Source organism: Quercus robur, chromosome 6 (assembly GCF_932294415.1).
Source record: "Quercus robur chromosome 6, dhQueRobu3.1, whole genome shotgun sequence".
NCBI lineage: Eukaryota > Viridiplantae > Streptophyta > Magnoliopsida > Fagales > Fagaceae > Quercus > Quercus robur.
In genome coordinates, this window is record NC_065539.1 from 27,895,002 (window position 1) to 27,908,949 (window position 13,948).

General features: G+C 35.0%; 1 protein-coding gene across 1 annotated transcript; it reads right to left on the minus strand.

Annotated features, from left to right (window-relative positions):
• Positions 1-3,820: 3,820 nt before the first annotated feature.
• Positions 3,821-5,865, minus strand: LOC126688403 (UDP-glucuronate 4-epimerase 6). Its single transcript, XM_050383079.1, has one exon. The coding sequence runs from the start codon at positions 5,600-5,602 to the stop codon at positions 4,244-4,246; it is 1,359 nt and encodes a 452-aa protein (XP_050239036.1). The 5' UTR covers positions 5,603-5,865; the 3' UTR covers positions 3,821-4,243.
• Between the last annotated feature and the right edge of the window lie 8,083 nt (positions 5,866-13,948).

Below are 13,948 nucleotides of genomic sequence, written 5' to 3' on the forward strand. Positions count from 1 at the left end.
CATCTTTCTCTCATCTTTCTCTATTGCTTAGTCATATATCTTTCGTTTTATTTCAATATTTCTAAGCAATGATTCATTTGATTCTTTAATTTTTTTTGTCTTTTAAAAGTTTTAATATCTAAATTTTTGAGTTTTTTTTTTTTGCAGTATCTGAAACTGTCTAACAAATTTTTTGTAAGCCATTACATGTTCAAGCAATGAGTTCATCAAGTTGTAAAACAAATTGAAGTCATACAAGAGCAAATCATGCAATGGTTTTCTTAATCAATTTAAGATTTTATAATATTTTTTTATTCTACCTCACAAATAGGTAAGTTCCCGTGCATAACACAAATTAGCAACTAGTTAATTTATAACATGCATGTTCATCTTTACCCGTAAACACGACCCTTTCAATAATTTCCACCTATATCTGATGTAGAAACCTTCATCTAGGGGTGTGCATGGGTCGGGTTGAGGGAATTTTTTGACCCTATCCACCATTAGCCAGGAATAATTACTTGGGGGGGCCAGGTTGTAATAGAGATATACTAAATATAATTCATAATTTCTTTTGATGTTTGTTTCTCAACTAGCTTGTCAATATGTCCTGAATAATTCATTAGATCCTCACAACATTTCACAGCAATTTTATGTGGTGTATTTGGATCTTTCCCCTCATGACCAATTAAAGAAAAATTTATTCCATCCTTCACTTTTTTCCAATTATTAAAACCTTTTTCAGTGAATGCATTTGATCCAAGATGACTTGTTGGTTTCTTACCAAAAAGGTAGCAAGGTAGACAATAGATTACATTCCTTGAAGGTGAGTATTCCAACCAATTTGAATGTGATTCAAACCACAAAGATTGAAAACTATGACGATGATTTTTCGGTCCTTTGTATGGATATTCTATGTTTTTAGGTTGATATGGACTGGCTATGAGATAAGCACGTCAAATTTCATCTTGTTCATTGACAAGGAATTCATATATTTGTTTACATGTTCTTGGATCATGGTCTAACTCCTTAGATTGAATTCTTGAACATTTGGAGGGATGCACATTAGGCATTGAAGTATCAACATTTGTTTCTACAAATGTCCTAAGTTCTGAATGAGAATGACTAATATCTTTGTTCTTAAAGAATGCATCAATTGTTTGACATTTGCTCATTATTTGGTACCTAATTTCAATCCAAAAAAAAAAAAATCATTTTAAAAAATGATAAACTAACTTGGGAGAGAGATATAATAAATTATCATATAAAATTTATTCTTAGATGAATTATAATATAAATACACCTTTAGTTAAGTAATGACCTTTTAGGATAAAAAAATTAAATAAACAAATCACTCAAAAGTATAAAAAAAGTAACAAACAACATAAACAAAATACACAAACTCACTTCCCTCACCCCAATTGCCTTCCATAGATTTTTTTTTTATTATTTATATTTTACTTAATTTACTACCCAACTACACAATGCAAGCCCCACCCTGCCCCCAATGAAGAGACAAACAACACAAAAGCCAAAAGTCATAGAGCCATCCAATGGAGTCAGTGGGTCAAGAATAAAGAATACAATAAAAATAAACACAAAAAGACAAAGTCAAATAAGCATAAATTGCTTTGCTGGCAAAGAGATATCACATATTCACATACACATATTTGATATTTCTATTCTGCTATTCAGACTTCAGTATTCAGTTCAATTGTAGAGAAAAAAAGAGAGAAGTGAGATGAGAATGAGATACCTTGAGGAATTGAGATTGAGACAAGGGCTTGAGGTTGAGGTGATGAACAAGTCAAAAGGCTAGTGGAGTTTACGGCATCAAGGCAAGCAGGCAAGGACTGAGGAGATTGTTTCTAAGGAGAGGCGTGACACTATGGAGGCGTGAATTGAGAACAGAAGGGAAAAAAACAAGACAGCATGACAATCAGATTGTTTTCTCCTTTTTCTAACGATGAGGATTGAATTTTAAGGTGCCTTTGTTTTGTTTGATTAGGCATTTTAGATTTGGGGTTGGGCTGGATTGGAAGTGTGTTTAGTTTAAAGGAGAACTTTTTTGTTTTATTAGGGATTTGGGGCTGGATGTGGGCCAAGTTTTTTCTTTTATTTTAAGTTGTATTGGACTAGAACTCTAGAAGAATGGTTGAAATAATTTGGGGGGGCCGGATATTTATTTTTGGAGGGGCCCATGTCAATTTTTTACATACTCTAATGGAAATTTGAAAATTTTTGGGGGGGCCAAGGAGCCAAGTGGCTCCGCCCCTGTCCACCATGGTGGGTTAAAAAAAATCCAACCCAAGCCATCACATCCAAACCAACCCAACCCAACCCACATGGATCAAGTTAGGTCGGGTTAAACCCATGGATTGAACAATTTTTTTTATTATTACTATTATTATTAAATTGTGCAAAAAAATGTCTCACTTGCCACCTGAGTTGATTAACAAAATATACATGAACTAATATCCCAACTTAGTTACAAAAAAAATAAGAGTGGAGTGAGAGAGTGGGAGTGGGAGGCAATAGAGAGAGAAATAAAATTGTTAGGGTTTGCGAGGTAATTGGGTTTTATATAGAAAGAGCTTAATAGGGGAAAATTATTAATTATATAATATAGTTTTAAATGTATATTAAATATATATATATATATATATATATAATTTAAATTTTAAATATATAGGTGGGTCAGGTTGGGTTAGGCGGGTTGTGATTGTTATGACCCACACCCAACCCAACCCACTATTAGAAAAAATTTCATAACCCAACCCAACCCACTAAACACGACCCTTTCAATAATTTCCACTTGTATCTGATGTAGAAACCTCCATCTAGGGGTGTGCATGGGTTAAGTTGGGTCGGGTTGAGGGGATTTTCCGACCGTATCCACCATGGTGGGTTAAAAAAAAATCCAACCCAACCTATCATGTCCAAACCAACCCAACCCAACCCACATGGATCAGGTTGGGTAAGGTTAAACCCATGGATTGGACAATCTTTTTATTATTACTGTTATTATTAAATTGAGCAAAAAAAAAAAAAATTATATATATATATATATATATATATATCACTTGCTACCTAAGTTGATTAACAAAATATACATGAACTAGTATTCTAACTCAGTTATAAACAAAATATATCCAACTGAGTTGATAAACAAAATATACATGAATTAATATCTTAACTCAATTACAAAAAAATAAGAGTGGAGTGAGAGAGTGAGAGTAAGAGGCGGCAGAGAGAGAAATAAGATTGTTAGGGTTTGCAAGGTAATTGGGTTTTATATAGAAAGAGCTGAATAGAGGAAAAAATTATTAATTATATAATATAGTTTTAAATATATATAATTTAAATTTTAAATATATAGGTGGGTCAGGTTGGGTTAGACAGATTATGATTGTTATGACCCAAACCCAACTCCAACCCAACCCACTATTAAAAAAAATTTCATAACCCAACCCAACATATTAAGTTAGGTCGATTTTAGTAGATTGGTGGGTTGGTTGTACATTCCTACCACCGCCTTTTGTTCTTCTGGGCACTTTTTAATTATAATCTTTTTTTTTTTTCGGGATATTCTTTTTCTTACTTGGATAAAGTTATTATTACTTGCATTTTAATTAACAAACACCAATAATGGAATAACTTTTCCCTTCCTTTGGAGTCATTTTGACTGACTAGTGCAAATAATGAAATAAGTGTTGCAGAGAGAGATCCCTGAGCAAAACAAATTACGATGACCAAACAAAGAACAAAAAGGCCAAGGATTTCCGCACCCAAAAAAATAAATAAATAAAAGGATGATAAACAAATAAAAAGGCATGGAAGGTTGTTGGAATCATCCTCGTTGTTGCTCAATAGTAACAAATTTCTTTTTTTTTTAATATGAATCCAAGGGCTGACTGAGATCTACACCCTTTGTAGCAGACCCCTCGCACCCACAATATTAATTATTACACCACAAGTACACCCTGACCGACCCTCCCCCAAATTCAAACAGATCTACAATTGTTCTTATTTCTCTTTACCTCTTTCATCTCCTATCCTATGGCTGCTGGCCGGGCTATATATATATTACATCCAGAAGAACAACAGCGCATATGCGACAATTAATTTGATACAAAATACATTTGAGAAAAAGAAATGAAAAGGCAGAATAAAATTAAACAAAAACAATATAAATATATATATATATAGAAAAGAAAAGTCACCCACCCACCCACCCCGGCCCATGTGATGTGGAAGCAGAACATCAAGCGGATTCTCCGGGAATGATGCTATTTTCCTTTTTCACCCTTGATTGAATCCCATAATAACTGACATACCACTTGACGAACTTCCTCAACCCAGTGGCTAAGTCCGTGGTGGGTTTGTACCCAAAATCTGTGAATGCCAAGCTGACATTTGCGTGAGTGAAAGGCACGTCCCCATTTCTAGGCATCTTGATCACATGCTTCTTGGCTTTTGTGTTTAACAAACCTTCCAATATTGACACTAACTTCCCAACTGGCACTGGTGAAGTGTTCCCCAGATTGTAGATTCTCAGCTGAGCTGGGCCTCTCTTCTTGCCTCCACTCCCGGTGCTCTTCTCCGCCGTGTCCAGCGCTCCTATACACCCTTTTACCACGTCGTCTATGTAAGTGAAGTCACGCGCCACCTCCTTCTCGTCCTGAGTTCGGTACACGTCAATGGTCTTCCCATGTAGGATATCCTTTGTGAAGAAGAAGTAAGCCATGTCTGGTCTCCCCCAAGGTCCGTACACTGTGAAAAACCTTAGGCCTGTGAGGGAGAGTCCGTAGATGTGGTTGTATGTGTGAGCTATTGCTTCGCCTGCTTTTTTGGTCGCAGCGTAGAGGCTTGCAGGTTGGTCGGTCCGGTGTAATTCTGAGAATGGGTTTTCGGTGTTGAGGCCATAGACAGAGCTAGACGAAGCCCAAACGATTGCAGGTTGAGGATCCACAGACTTAGCCACTTCCAAGAGATTGATGAATCCAGCAATGTTGGACCTCACGTAGGACTGTGGGTTCTTCATGGCGTAGCGAACCCCAGCTTGTGCAGCTAAATGAAGAACGTGAGTGAATGGAACCACGTCGAATAGTTTTGTAAGCAACGACGCATCGTTCAGATCTCCTTCAACGATGAAGATTTGGTGTTTGAGCAAGAGGGCTTGTCTGGCACGCTTCAACGACGGGTCGTAGTAGTCGTTGAAGTTGTCGAGGCCGAGAACACCGTCGCCACGTTTCTTGAGAGCGAGGGAGCAGTGAGAGCCGATGAAGCCAGCGGAGCCAGTGACAAGGACCGACATGCCATTGGAGCGGCGTGGAGTGGAAGAGTGGCGGACTTGTTTCTCCCAAGCGGCGCCTCCGTTAGTTCGGTGGCCGTAGAAGGCGGAGGAGAGGAAGTTGTGCTGGTGGATATGGTGGTTGGGATTATCGGAGAGTGGAGGGTAGTTGAGGGTGAAGTAGAAGATGAGAGCAAGAGCGATGAGAAGAGTAGCTCGGAAAAGCAACTTGGAGGAAGCGTTTAGGAGCTTTGTGCTGTTAACTCTTCGGAGGTAGCTGTTGTACCGCTCTAGCTTTATGGTTTTGCTTGTGTCTGGTGGAGAAGCCATGGTTTTTTGCTATTGCTGGATAAGCTAAAAACTAAAAAGCTGATTAAGCTCAAATTTTCAAAATTTTTTTTTTTTCTTTGTTTTGTTTTGTTACAACTTGGAATGAATATGTGCATCTGTGTGTGTTTGTGTTTTTTAAGTGGTGAAGGGTGTGGAAAGATTAATATAAAGAAAGGACAATGAGTTTCAAGAGAGAGAGAGAGAGAGGGAGAGAGAATTGATGGGTTGGTGTTGGTTGGAGACCACTTTCCTTTTTCTCCTTTAACTCCTCTCAAATCTCAATGCTATCTAAATTTTACAGATGGAAAGTGGCCTACAATTGCCTTACATAATATGTCCTTCATTCGTACTCATATTTACGTTGATACCCGTTCATAATTCATTGTTAATCATGCCAGCTATCCTAAAGCCAAAAACTCACACCCATACGATCCACGTTCTCACATCACATCATGATTATATCACATGTCAACTCACTTCTAATCTAAGTCTCTAACTCTCGTTCCAAACCAATAAAATACAAAATAAAAAATAAATGCAAACATTTTAGTTTTACTACAAGATAAAATACAAAATACTATAACGATAATAAATAATAATAAAAAAGAAAAAATACAAGTAATTATTAAATACAGTAGTATAATATTTCTTTATCTCATATTAATAATGAATCATATTAATTAAATTTATGAGGATTAACATGAATATAAGAAAACAGGGCAGGAGGAGCACCTAATAAGAACATTAGTATTGATGTAGGCAATTTGCTAAAATACTAAATTTATCATTAAAATATAGCAAAAGTGGGCTCCATTAATGGAACAAAGCCCCTTACTTTTGTTTTGTTTTATTTTATATTTTTTGGCTGCTAAGTTACAGTGAACAGTTATTACGGTCAAAGATGGTTGTGCACTGTAGCTAAAATGGTAAAAAATATATATATTTTATTAAAAGATATATTATTGTATTGTATTGGTGATGGTGGTTATTGTTTATTGTAATAAATATACTATTTTTTTATTTTATTTATATTATTTTATTTTATTGAATAATAAAATAAAACCACTTATGTTGAATATTTTGTAAAGTAAGGTGATAAAATAAATAAAATAGCTTTTTGTAGTGTCAAATTACTAAATTTTTTACACTACCAATGCTTATGCTCAGCATGCCCTATACCTAATTATCCATAAAGACATAAATGGTTCCTTAAAAAAATTATTGAATAGTCAAGTTTTTTTTCCCTCTAACTATAACTTGTATATAGGCAAACAACAGAAATGGGTAGTGATTAACATTATAGCATACATGAAGTTTTTCTCTTTTTTTGGGAGAATATTGAATACATTAACAAACCACGTGTGCAAGTACCATATATGATACCGAAATTGTATGAGGCAACCTAAACTTATTCAATATGATAAATGAGGATAGGTGGATGTATATATTTTTATATTTTCTAGTTATATAGAATAATAAAAACACTCAAGAATTAAAATGACAGATAAGCTCACCACTAAAGCAAACCCAAAGGGATATAGATATCACCACCCAAAGAAATTTAACTAAGGATACAGAATTGGATTGGGTCACCACTCAATGGGATACAAAACATCATCACCCAAAGAGATACAAAAACTGAAACTTGCCACCCAAAAGAATCCACCCAATGGATAAGAGTTAATTTAGAAAAAATCATTCTTCTTGAAAAGCACAAAGGCTAGGTCTGAAAACATTCTATAATCTGATTTTATTCAATTCAACCAAATGTCTTATATAATACTTAGAACAACCCTCTAAGCATTGGAGAACAAAATTAGCAATTAAAAACATTACATTTTCAAGACCTTAACTCATAGGAGCTATAAACAAAATAAATGATTTGTCTGCCTAGGAGAACTAAAACATAAAAGCTAATATATTCCCTAAGAAAACCTCAATTAAATGTTATTTGACTTCTTGGACAAAATAACCTATTAATCTTCAAATTATCTTCTAAAATTGTGGAAAAATTCATTCAAAATAATAGACTTATTAGCTGCCACTTTATTCCGGTGTCAATATATATTGACGATTATCTATTATTTTGCAACCGTTTGTTATCAATAGTGTATTTGTAAGGTATGGATCATTTTTAATGTGGCGGGCAAAAATAAGTCAAACTTGTTTTTTTCCTCACACAATTAATTTATAGAGGTGAGATGCTAATCAACCTTTGATACCCCTATTGAGTTGTATTAGATTAATTAGAAATGAAAGGATCAACATTAAGCATAAATCTATAAGATGAGAGTTGGTCAAAAGGAGCCTCGGGAGGCTTATGTTATGTTTCTCGGGTTTGGTCCAAGATACAAGTTACACTTGTTCTTGGATTATAATCACACTCTTATATTGCTCTTTTTTTTCTCTAATGTTTTCATCCCCTTTTTACAGAGGTCTTTTCACCTTATGTAGCCTCCCAGGTTCTATCTTAGCCTTCCACTTTGAGGGTTTGAGTTTGTTTCTCTTAATACTTGTCCCATCAGGACTTCACTAGAAAGCTTCTACACTAGGCTATGAGCTGTGATGACACTGTTCAGGAGTCATTTCCTCATTAATGCGGCCAGCTAAGTGGGTACAGAGTATTGAATGCGGAGGTGATGGATGCTTTATCTACATTCTTCCCTTCTTTGCTTGTCGACAAATCTTCCTTCTCTTCTTAGGTTATGCCCGATGGTTTTCAAAATTGGTCCTCGGCCCTCTCGAGAACATAAGAGTATCCTTGCCCTTATGTATTTAAAATAGCTATTCATTTTCAAATGTATTTAAAATATTGTTATATTTCAGCATTCTTGCCCTTTATTCTTTATAAAAAAAAATATTGGTATGTAGTTTTCTAGGTTTTAATTTGTCCATTAATCACTCAAAAAATTACCTGAAAACTACGTTTTGTTGAAGGAGGAAATCTATATTTATGGTTGATATGCAACAATTTTTGGAGATGAATCATGCTTTTCATTGTATATAGTTAGGAAATTAAATATGATATAAGATTATGAAATTTCTAGTACTTTTGGTTTAAGTGTTAGTTTAATAGCTAGGCTATATTGATTATGAAAGTCTAGTTTTCTCATCCAAATTAATTTAAAGGCTATATTGGATACCGCTTATTGCTGAAAACTGAAAACACTGCAGCAAAATAATTTTTAAATGCATAAATAGTGCCGTGAGACTCAGTTTTAAAATTGATTTTGTCAAATTCCATACTTGCAGATCTCATAAATAGTATACGGATCCACGGAAAACGCAAACGCAGACTATTTCAACTGTATCCAAATCCAAATGTTCTCTAAGTAAGATAACAATTAAGAAAAGACTTCGAATATTAATTTGTTTCTTTATTTCAATATATATATATATATATATATCTTTATTCATAAATAAATAATAATAATTCTTTTTTATGTGAGTTTCTCCATCATTATTATTGCCACGTGTTACCCCGAAGATTGGACTGCACACCGACACGACATCCGTAAAAAATGAAAGAAATACAAAGGTATTTTTGTAATTGGAAGCAAATGCTGAGGCATATTGATTTTTGTTAATGCCATGGGAATGGATGTGGGACCAAATAAGTCAGTTTATATTTTGATTCGAATATTGGATCCATCTATCTCCTTCTCCTGTCCAGCTAAAAAATAAAAAAATACCCGGAGATCTACCTTCAATCCATAAGTAAAAAGTTTTTACATTTTTTTTTTTTACAAATGTTTTGGGATAAAAATTGACATTAATACACGTAATATCATACGATGGGGTCAACCTGTGACTGTGAGACGGACCTACATATATATATATATATATGTCCTTTTTCCAGTTGTTAGGGAAAGTAAGTATATATACATACAGGAACAGGAAGGTTCGTTCGTAGCACACTGCTGTCTGCGCACACCTTTCTTGAGGATAGTCTTCCCCCAATCATTCTGCATTCCGTGTGAAGTCGGTCTCTTTATCACATGGGGTATGAAAGTGAAATGAATTTATATTCATTCACATTTTTTGTTTTGTGTGATGGATATTTTCATATGATTTGTAGTCACTGAAAAGCATGAATTAAATGAAATGGTACTTACTTTCATAAAATTAAATAAAATAGATTCATCAAATAAAATAAAATGGTTCTTTGGTACAACTATAACAAATTGAAGAATTGAAAATCTGTATTTTCATTAATGAATTGAATTGATTACACAAACTATATATATACTGATCTGTACAGGTGTGAACACACAAACTAACCAACTAACAGAATTAACAAACTAACACACGTGCAAGCTACAAGACTAACTAACACTCTCACGTACTAACACTTAAGTAAATACCCATACACATTAAGCTACAAGTCGTATGTGCATTATTCTTCTCTTACATTGACCTGCCGTTTATGCTCTGCTACAGAATCAGCATCTCTATGTTCAGTGTTTTCATCCTCTGTATTCTTGACTTCTCTTCTGCTCTTGCTACTGATCTTGGCAGATTCACTTGAACTCTGATACTCCCCCTCAAGAGCAGCAGGGGTATGTATATTAAGCATTCCCATTTTACAAGTGAGAGTTGAAAATTGATTGTAATTCAAAGCTTTAGTAAGCAGGTCAGCTAACTGACAGTTTGATCTAACATGATTCAACTTAATCACCTTTTCTAACACCTTATCCCTAACCACATGACAGTCTATTTCTATATGTTTTGTCCTCTCATGGAAGACTAGATTGGAGCCAATATGCAACGCAGCTTGACTGTCACAAAACAGCAGAGCCTCCTTTTCATGATTCACTCCAATGTCCTTGAGAAAGTATAAAATCCACACTATCTCACATGTTGCTACTGCCATGGATCTGTACTCAGCTTCAGCTGATGATCTTGATACTGTGGATTGCTTCTTGGACTTCCAAGACACTAGAGAATCACCAATGAAGATGCTATAGCTAGTCACTGACCTTCTAGTGTCAGGACATGCAGCCCAATCTGCATCAGCAAATCCTTTCAGGTGCAGGTCTGTGCTAAAAGAGAACATGAGTCCTTTGCCTGGTTCACCTTTCAAATACTGCAACACTCTTTGTGCTGCACTCAGATGTGGTCTTCTTGGCTTGGACATGAACTGACTGAGTTTATGGACAGCAAAAGTGATGTCAGGTCTTGTGATTGTTAAGTACAAGAGCCTGCCCACAAGCCTTCTATAATGACTAGGGTCCTTAAGTTCTTCTCCTTCAAACTTGCTCAGCTTTAAGTTGTGCTCCATGGGAGTCTTAGCACACTTACAGCCAAGCAATCCAGTATCACTGATTAGTTCAAGGGTGTACTTCCTTTGACAAAGAGCAATTCCTTTGTCTGATCTTGCAACCTCCAAACCAAGGAAATATTTCAAATCACCCAAATCCTTAAGCTTGAACTTATCATCCAGCATGACTTTAAATTTGTCCACTTCAACCTTGTCATTGCAAGCTATTAAAACATCATCTACATAGACCAAAAGAATCATGAAAATGTCATCATGTCTTCTGGTAAACAAGGAATAATTAGCTTTGGATTGGATGAAACCAAGCTGAATCAAGGTGCTTGAGAATTTGGCAAACCATTGCCTAGAAGCTTGCTTGAGGCCATAGATGGACTTATTGAGCTTACAAACAACCTCCCCCTGGCTGTGAAACCCCTGTGGAAGAGCCATATACACTTCTTCATCCAAGTCACCATGAAGAAAAGCATTATTTACATCCAATTGGCTAAGAAACCAACCCTTAATGGCAGCAACAGCAAGAACAACCTTGACAGAGACCATTTTAGCCACGGGAGAAAAGGTTTCAAAGTAATCAATGCCCTCCTTTTGTGTGAAACCCTTAGCCACTAATCTAGTTTTATATCTCTCAATAGAGCCATCAGCTTTATACTTGATTTTGTAAACCCATTTGCAGCCAATGGAGCTCTTACCAGCAGGCAAGGGTGCCAATGTCCAGGTATTATTAGCTTCAAGAGCTGCTATTTCAGCAGCCATGGCAGTTTGCCTAATGGGGAATCAGCTCAAGTCACTCATATAGGCACTGTTGTCCTTTCCCCTTCACTCACCCTCACTGCAAAACGATTCTTCAAGTCATTCCAGATTTCTAAGGCAGTATCTTCATAAATGATGCTTGCTTGGAGCTTTGGTGAGACTGAATTGGTTAACCATGTCCCAACCATGTTGTCACATCTTATCCAGGCCTGCACATTCGAAGGAGTTGATACCAATGGTGATGAGAGAGTCAAAGTTCCATCAATGAACCCTAGCTTATTCTTGGTGAGTAAGGCTTTTCTTACTGCACGAGCCCAGGCTGAGTAATTTTCACCACCTATCAATGGCTGTGTGACAAGAACTAAGCTTGGATTCTCTGCGTGATGCAAGAACAGAGGGTCATCCATTGGAGATTCTTGTGAAGATGAAGAAGATGGATTCACAGATGTGGAAGCATCTGTTGAACCATTTGCATTCGTAGCAGAAGCCATAGATGGCGAGAATGAAGAATAAGATTTCCTAAGAACTAAAATTTCTCAAGAACAGAGAGATTTTCTCGGGAAAATTTGAGAAAGAAAGAAAATGCAAAACCCTACAGGAATTTGGGAATTTGCTCTGATACCATATAACAAATTGAAGAATTGAAAATCTGTATTTTCATTAATGAATTGAATTGATTACATAAACTATATATATACTGATCTGTACAGGTGTGAACACACAAACTAACCAACTAACAGAATTAACAAACTAACACACGTGCAAGCTACAAGACTAACTAACACTCTCACGTACTAACACTTAAGTAAATACCCATACACATTAAGCTACAAGTCGTATGTGCATTATTCTTCTCTTACATTGACCTGCCGTTTATGCTCTGCTACAAAATCAGCATCTCTATGTTCAGTGTTTTGATCCTCTGTATTCTTGACTTCTCTTCTGCTCTTGCTACTGATCTTGGCAGATTCACTTGAACTCTGATAACAACCCCTACTACCACCTAAATAGCTACTTCGTTTCTAATAACCACGGGCGCTTTACATGCAAGTCAATGTATTTATATATACACACTGACTTGTAAAAAAAAAAAATTCTAATATATAATTATTTTAAAACTTATCTTTTTTGTCAAACACTAAAAAAAATATTAAACATCCTAATTTGATAATTCCAAAATTTTGAGTTCAACAAAAATAATCTTAATCCCCTATCATAGTTCTTAACCCCTTAAACCAAAAAAATAAAAAATAAAATCTCAAATAACAACAATATAAATTAGATCAAATAATAGCAAAACCAGCTCAAATAACAACAATATTGGACCAAACAACAATAAATAAACAAAGTATTCAACAAAAAACTCATTCAAAACAAAAAAATAAAAACCTCTAATCATTTAGATTCCTAACTGTAGACATCTCATTTTTCACCTCCCATTTAACCTCACTTGAATTGTATGGCATATCATCATTGTCTCATGTCTTAAAGGCAAGACTATAGTTTTGACCATTTGATCTCCAAATACATTTCGTAAAATAAATCTTAAGGTCATAACAATCAAAATGACAGTTCATAAGTATTAATCAAACCATCGGATTAAAAGATATATAAAATAAATAAATAAAACAAGTTTTAACGGTAGGGTGCACATGCATGAATCTGATCTCGACCATAGGTGATTATGATCTTTGCCTCTCTTTCTCTTTTACTTTTTCTATTTTTTTCTTCTTCTTTATCATCATTTCAGACTCTTTCTCACTTTATTACTCTCATCTCAACATTTTTAGTTCTCACTTTATCTCTCATTTGTCCCTTATTACTTTTTCATTGTGTTAGTAGAAAGAAACTATAAAACTTCATGTATTTGTGGTTTTTTGTGTGATGTTAATATCTTTAAGTTCTCTTTTTATTAAATTTTTTTATAATTAAAGTTTCTTAATAATTACCCTAGAAAAAATTCTCAAAGTCATCATTGCTAATAAGGATTCACATCGATTTGAAAAACTATAAATTAGGAACATAAAATATCACCCTGGTAGAACCATAGAAGTACTTCATTTTCTATACGAATTCATTTTTTTCTTCAATTTTTTAAGTTTTCATCTTCCCACTTGGACGGGCTACAAATTCAAGGTGTATGCAATTTCACTTCTCACAATCTTTAAAGGGTGGGGGGCAATTAGTAGCATTTGAGGTGGATTTATACCTCCCCTTAGTGCTTAGGGGTTGAGAGAGGGAAGTGAGCAGTGGTAGAGCTAGGATTTCAATTCAAGAGAGGCAATATTAGAAGTAAAAATAATTGTGGCAAATTGTGC